The sequence below is a fragment of the Vombatus ursinus genome, unplaced genomic scaffold (assembly GCF_900497805.2).
Source record: "Vombatus ursinus unplaced genomic scaffold, bare-nosed wombat genome assembly UNPS02011353.1, whole genome shotgun sequence".
In the NCBI taxonomy this organism is placed as follows: Eukaryota; Metazoa; Chordata; class Mammalia; order Diprotodontia; family Vombatidae; genus Vombatus; species Vombatus ursinus.
The window spans coordinates 2,929,175-2,936,663 of record NW_020951131.1 but is presented as its reverse complement, the minus strand read 5'-3'; the positions used below and the strand labels follow the sequence as shown (position 1 = coordinate 2,936,663).

At 45.1% G+C, this 7,489-nt stretch overlaps 1 protein-coding gene across 1 annotated transcript in view; it reads left to right on the top strand.

The window, feature by feature from the left end:
• The window catches only part of ZRANB1 (zinc finger RANBP2-type containing 1), a 79,180-nt gene that overhangs the window by 51,016 nt on the left and 20,675 nt on the right, over positions 1-7,489 (top strand). Inside the window, exon 3 of the mRNA XM_027855921.1 lies at positions 1,018-1,205. Coding sequence (XP_027711722.1) covers positions 1,018-1,205 — 188 coding nt within the window. The remainder of the gene's footprint in view (positions 1-1,017; positions 1,206-7,489) is intronic.

Below are 7,489 nucleotides of genomic sequence, written 5' to 3'. Positions count from 1 at the left end.
TCTCTGTTTCTAGCTGGTACTTAGCAGACCTTAGTTAATGCCATTAACATCATTTTATGTACCAATCTGAAGTTGACCTACAACTTTGTTCTGTGTGGTGAATAGTGAGTGTTATCTTATACGTGACAAATGAATATTGATTCTGATAGTCATGCCAGGTGGACGCCAGGAGGATTGGGGGCTATGCCCACAGTACCTCTCTCCCATTCCTCCCTTTCCCCAGTTGTAATAGATTTAAGTGAGACTTTTTGGTTTTTATTTTCACTTTGGAAATAATTTAGAAAGTCAGTGATTTTTTTTTTTTTGCCACATCTTTCTCATTGGCATCTGAATCAAAAATTCACACTACTTGTCTCAAACAAAAACAAAACCAAATAAAACAAAGACCCAACCCCAAACAAAAACAACTTCAGAATACTACTGAAGACACAGTAAGGTCAGCATTTATTTTGACCCAGTTTTAAAAGTGAAGTGTCAAGGCAGTGATAACATTTTTTAAACCTGAAGCAAAACTTCTTCCAGGTCAGTGAGTTGGACCAATGATTTCATTGCTTGCTTGGCCAAACCACACTCAGATCTTTGCTGTGCAGGCTTCATAGTGTTGGTCCCAGCACCACCAGCCCTACTCCAGCAGCCTCTGTGACCTCTTACAGTCAGTCAGTCAATACGCATTTGTTAAGTGCTGACTATGTGCCAGTTACCCAGGCAGGTAGAATGTAGTACTTGCTTTTGAGAAGTTCCTGTTCTTACACTATATTAGATATGTCTGAATCTTGCTGGAGCTTAGGGTCAACCCTAAATGGGGAAGGTGAGTATGTAACCAAAAAAATCTTACTTTTATAGATTACTTCGTCTTTTACTCCTTAGGAGTGTAACTGATGGCCTAAATCAGAGTTCAGAGAGGAGTTGGGTGGGGGGGACAGGGAACAGGGACTTAGCATTGACATAAATGACACAGATTCTTGCCTTCTTAAAAAAAACACAATTAATCAGATTTCTATTTTTTTTTCTTTTAAGGAGTTGTAGAGGGTGATTTAGCTGCTATAGAAGCATATAAGTCATCAGGTGGAGATATTGCACGGCAGCTTACTGCTGATGAAGTTCGTTTGCTGAATCGCCCATCTGCCTTTGATGTTGGGTACACTCTGGTACATCTGGCAATACGTTTTCAGAGGCAGGACATGCTAGCAATATTGCTTACAGAGGTAAGTAGGAACTTTGATATTTGGAGTTTGTATTCTTTTTTTTTTCTCTTTTTTTGGCAGTTGGGTTTAAGTGACTTGCCCAGAGTCACACAGCTAGTAAGTGTTATGTGTCTGAGGGCGGATTTGAACTCGGGTCCTCCTGACTCCAGGGCCAGTACTCTATCCACTGTGCCACCTAGCTGCCCAGTTTGTATTCTTTGTATACCATAATTTTCAAAGAATTAAAGTTACAAGTGACCCAAAGATTAGCCTGTAGATAATGGTGGTTGCAAGTAGGTGGCACCATTTTTCAAATGATGCCCTCCCTGTTCACAAGAAATGAAGTTAGGACAGGATCCTCTTGGGTTAGATGTTTGATCAAAATCAGAAATATTGGATCAGGATCATGGGCCTGCCATGTTGCCAGAAGGTGAAGGCTAACAGAACTATAGCCTGATTACTGCAGTGGGATCCATGAAATGTAAAAGACATAGGGGAAGGAAGGTGTTGAGCAAGTTGGGTGCTGCACCTTGAGAGAATTGTAAGAGAGAGGACAGATACGGCATGTCTCTTTGTCAGCGAGCTTTCAGCAAGCACTTAGTGCGTACCACGCTCCGTGCTACAGAGCCCGACACTGTTCCTGCACTCAAGGAACTTGGTCTGATGGGGAGCCAACATGAAGAGAACTGTGCGCACACATGGTACCTGTGGGCCTAGTTGGAAGTACTTTCAGAAGGAAGGGGCTAGCCTGGTAAGGGCTTGGGGTAGGCTTCTTGTGGAAGGCAGGATTTTATTTGAGACTTGGTGGGAAGCCAGGGAAGCCTGAAGATGGAGATATGGGGGCAGGGGTGGGGGTGTGGAGGCCTGGAGGGATGGGACATGGAAGGTCTGGTGTAAGGATGAGCACGGACACCAGGGAAGTCGAATTGTAGGGTAGCTGCTGGAGGGGGAGTAAAGCATAAGAAGACGGCCCAGAGAGCAGCAGAGCAGGCTGGGAAGGGCTTTCAGAGCCAAACAGAGGGGTCCTAGCGGTGATAGGGAGCCCCTGGAGTTTATTGAGTAGGGGGTGGATGATCAGACTTGCACTTTAGTACAAATTGGAGTGGAGCGACGTGAGGCAGGCAGACCCCACAGCAGCTGTTTCAGTAGCCGAGGCGTGAGGTTGACAGGGACCTGCACCAGGGTGGTGACCGTGTCAGGTGAGAGAAGGTGGGGCAGGGCAGGGGAGCGTTAGAGATGTCGGCATGGGTGAAGTTGACAGGCCTTGGCAGCAGCTTGGATCTGGGGAGTGAGGGGGAGTGAGAGTGAGGAGGCCAGGATGACACTTAGGTTGGGAGCCTGAGTGCCTGGGGGGGAGTGCTGGGGGAGATAGCGATAAGGAAGTTGAGACCATGGAAGGGTTTGGTGGGCAATGATTCTTTTGGTTTTGGGCGTGTTGAGTTGAAGCTGTCAGTGGGACATCCAGTTTGAGATGTCTAGTAGGCAGTGGGAGATGCAAGTAAGAGATGGCCCCTGGCAGAACGTTGAAGGACACCTGTGGTTATAGGGAGCCATCTGTAGGAGGATCTGGCAAAGGAGACAGAGAAGGAGTGGTTAGATACCGAGGAGGAGAACTAGGGGGAGAGTAGAGTCATAAAACCTTAGTAAGGAGAGAGTGTTGAGAAGAGGGCCCTCAGCTGCGTCCGAGGCTGCTAAGAGGTCCAGAAGGACGAGGACCGAGAAAGGACCTGTAGAGGCTGTGGGCTGTCGTAGTGGTCATCCTGCCATAGATGCTCATCAATTGAGTATCAATGCAGACATTCTTTTTTTTTTTTGGTGAGCCAATCGGGGCTAAGTGACTTGCCCAGGGTCACACATCTAGTAAGTTTCAAGTGTCTGAGGCCAGATTTGAACTCAGGTCCTCCTGGGCTGGTGCTCTATCCACTGCACCACCTAGCTGCTCCTCAATGCAGACATTCTTGAGCACAGTTTTAAGTATGATTATAGGATAGCTCTGAGTTTAAATCCTATAATCAGCTTTTCCAAACATGTCTTCATTCTCATCCTCTTCTCTTTGGCGCCAAACTTGATGTCCTAGCATTAAAGAAGTGAGAGAGAGAGAGAGAGAGCGCTCAGCTACTTCTGGCTCTCTCTCATGCACCTCGCAAGCAGTGAGACAGTGTCCTGGGGCACTTGTCATTTCTTTTCCTGTTTAAGTGCCTGCTGTGGGCAGCTCCCTGTGCACCCCAGGGGAGTTATGGCAGGAAGAGCTTGAAGGGACCCAAGAGATCATTTCATGTCACCCCATTTTACACCTGAAAAATTTGAGACCTAGAGAAGAGACTTCAGTGCTTTGTTGAAGGTCACAGAGATTGTAAGTGGCAGATGTTGTGGGATTTGACCCTTTTACAGTGTATTTTTCAATAATATTATGATTCTCAAGACATGGTCCTTATTGTCATTAAAAAGATACTTGACCTCTGAATTTTCACATTCCCCTTCTGTAAACAGGGGATCAGTTTGTATTCTCTTCCTCAGAGAGTCGTCGTGAGGGAAAACGTTTCTAGACCTCAGAGTGCTATATTAATGTGACGTTATTGTTTTAAGAGGCTGCAGCAGTATATAATATTTAGAGAAACAGTCTCTTTCGAGTAGCACGTTGCTGTTGGGTAATCACAGCTCTTTTAATGACCCCAAGTTACTTTCTGAAACAGAGGCGTGGCATTCTCTCTCTTTCTTTCTCCAAATATATATTTATGTATTCGTGTATATGTCTATATATTTAACACATGCATGTGTGTGTGTATTTATATTTTGAACACCAGTAGTCTTCTGGTCATGATACGATTTCAAGCCATGGAGTGGCAGAGTCTCCAAGAATTAAAGTTTAGGATCACCATAAGGACAATGGAGAGTCTAAATAATCGTTCAGTAAATATTGATTAAGTTCCTACTATGTGCTGGGCACTGTGCTAAGCACTGGGGATACAAAAAGAAGCAAAGACTGTCCCTGCCCTCAAGGTGCGTGTGATTTAATGGGGGAGACTTTTGTCATTGTTGTTGTTCAGTCATGTCTAACTCTTTGCAACCCCGTTTGAGGTGTTCTTGGCAGGGATACTACAGAGGTTTGCCATTTCCTTCTCCAGCTCATTTTACAAATGAGGAAACTGAGGCATATGGGATGAAGTGACTTGCCCAGGTTCACATAGTTGGTAAATGTCTGAAGCAGGATTTGAACTCAGGAAGAGGAGTGATCCCTATCCACTATGCCACCTAAATGCTGGGGGGAAACTGCACACAATCACATATATACAAAAACAAGCTTTGTACAGAATAAATAGGAAACAATTAACAGAAGGAAGGCACTGAAATTGAGGGGTTGGGGAAGGCTTCCTATAGAAGATGGGATTTTAGGTGGGACTTAAAGGGAGCCAGGAAGCAGAGATGAGTAGGGAGAATTCCAGGCATGAAGGGCAGTCGGAGAGAATGTCTAGAGCTGCGAGATGGTGGGTCTTGTTCCTGGAACAGCCAGGAGTATGGCATCACTGAATCAAAGACAGCGTCTGTTGGTCAGATCAGGTTGCAATCTTTTGTACACAGGGAATTGCACTGGATAAGTCACATAGGAAGACAGCATCAGAAACATGAGTTGTCTGTCCCCTGTCCTGTCCCCCCGCCCCCCCCAAAAAAAACCAAAAACAGGCCCTTCTTGTATTGAATGAGGGGTAACTGAGGATCTCAGGGTCAGTGCTTTATAAATGTTTGGTGACCTACTGAGAGAGTACTCACCTTAATGCCATCACAGCTCTGTTGCAGTATCGCAGTGTTATCTGAGGGTCAGAAAACCCTGGAATGACATGCTTAAAGCTTGTATTCCTCTGGGCATTGTCCAGCAGTTTCTCCACTCAGGTCTTTATAGATAATTTTTTTCAGTAACAGTATGTTCGTTACTGAACAATTAGTTAACCTACAAAATTGTGTCTAACCTAAAGAAAGTAGCATTGCCCTAGCTTGACTTAGAGCACAGATGGTTTAAAATACAACCTCTGGCACATTTTTTCAGGAATGAATTCCTAGTATGAAGTGGGGAGGAGACATCAAATCTTATTTTCCATGATTTTCCATTTTGAAAGTGGAAAAAGATGCATTGCTTTGGAAAAAAATGGAGGAGCTGGAGTCGTGTTGGAAAAGGGTGGGAGTAGGGAGCAGGCTGATTCTAAGGGAGGAAGAGGAAGAGGCCTGAGCTTGGGTCAGTTCAGGCAGCCTCACTTAATGTGCCTGCTGTTCACGAGGAAATGGGGTAGGCCCTGGCTGAAAGAAGAGAAACCTTTTTTGCCTGCAAAGGACAAGGCCCACAAATGTGCTAATGCTGGTCAGAACAGTGGTGCTGGTGACGATGACGAGGATAACTAGCATTTGTACTTTAAGGCTTGCAAAGTTTTATGGTCGTTATCTTATGGGATCCTGACAACAACTCTCGAAAGGGAGGGTGCAGAGGGGAGGGGAAGGGATATGTATTTATATGGCATGTAACATCATTGTGGTCCTAGAAATTGATATAGTGCCTACGATGTTCCAGGCACTGTCCTAAGCACTTTACAAATACTATCTCCTTTGATCTTCACAACAATTTTGGGAAGTAGGTGGCATCGTTATGCCCATTTTATAGTTGAGGAAACTGAGGTAGAGAAAGGTTAAGTGACTTACCCAGGGTCATACAGCTAGTCAGTTTGGAGGCTGGATTTGAACTCAGATCTTCCTGATTCCAGGCCCAGTGTGCTATCCTCTGTACCAATTACTTAACAAGACTGTTAAAAGGGTGGTCACAAAAATTCACAAGAAATCTCATGTGTTCTGGGAGATGTGTTATATATTAAGAGAGAGGCAGCTAGATGACTCAGAGACTAGAGTTCTGGGCCTAGAGGCGAGGAGACCTGAGTTCAAATCCAGCCTCAGACACTTAGTGGCTGTGTGACCCTGGGCAAATCACTGTTTGCCTCTGTTTGCCTATGAGGCTGCTAGGTGGCTCAGTGGATAGAACACTGAGCCTGGAGTCAGGAAGACCTGAGTTCAAATTTAGCCTCAGACACTGACTAGCAGTGTGACCCTGGGCAAATCACTTAACCTCTGCCTTAATCCACTGGAGAAGGAAATGGCAAGTTACTCCAGTGTCTTTGCCAAGAAAACCCCATGGACTGTGTGGTCCATGTGTCCTGAAGAGTTGGACACTACTGAGTTACTGAACAGTTATATGTTAAGAGGATGGTATTTGTGAGTTGGATGTTCTTTCCCCTGATGTGAATCACAGCCTCTTCAAAACTCTGTAGATTGTCTTCAAGAGGAGCTGTGGGGGCAGATAGGTGGTACAGTGAATTGGAGTCAGGAGGACCTGAGTTCAAATCTAGCCTCAGTCACTTAACACTTACTAGGTGTGTGACCCTGGGCAAGTCACTTAACCCCAATTGCCTCACCAAAAAAAAAGGGGAAAAAAAAAAAAAAAGAGGTGCTGTGGATCAAAATTTCATCTCCTTGCAGCCCTCATGGACCTCAGCTTTGGTACCTAGCCTTGTGCTCAGAGCTGACCTTTCTCCAGCTTGGAAGGACCTGTGAAAACTTGGCATTCAGCAGGCATTTTTTGGAGAACTTCCACCCCTCAGTTCACAATAAAGCGTGAAAAGAAGACTTGAGTAGAGGAAGACTTATGGAAAGATTGCAAGATCCCATTTATTCATTTAGTTATTTTTAGCGCTTGAGGTGTGTGCATTCAGTGTGGGAAGACCTTCCACTGCTAGCAGTTGAAGCCCGTCAGGTGGCAGAGCTTCCAAGGGCTTTAGTGGCTCTTTGGTGCCCAGTCAGCCACATGGGACCATCCAAGGTGAAATCAGAGAAAGGTCTTTTGACCCCAAACCTAGCATGTGGCCAGTTCGAGAATGACACCTCATCCCAAGTGAACTATGTTGAAATGTCAATAATATTGGCCAGGGTCCACTATAATTTGGCTAAGGTTCTAAGTAAAACATTTTATTTAATCTTCCCAGATTAATGCAGAGAGTAACAAATATAGACAAGCTAAAGAACAGGGAAGCGTCCATCCTGAAGGAGAGACTCACCTCCTCCTGAATTCCAGGAGGGCTTTGAGGGCAATTGTTCACAGGCATTCTTTCTGAGAACAATGTGATGGGCCCTTGCTGGTCTGACGAGATCTCACCTGGCCCGGCGAGCAGGAGGTATCAACTGAATAACCTCCTTCTTTTCCTAACAAATAGTTTTTAGTAAACTTCAGTCTGCTCATCAGTAAAACACACTTTGGACAAAAGGATCTCCAA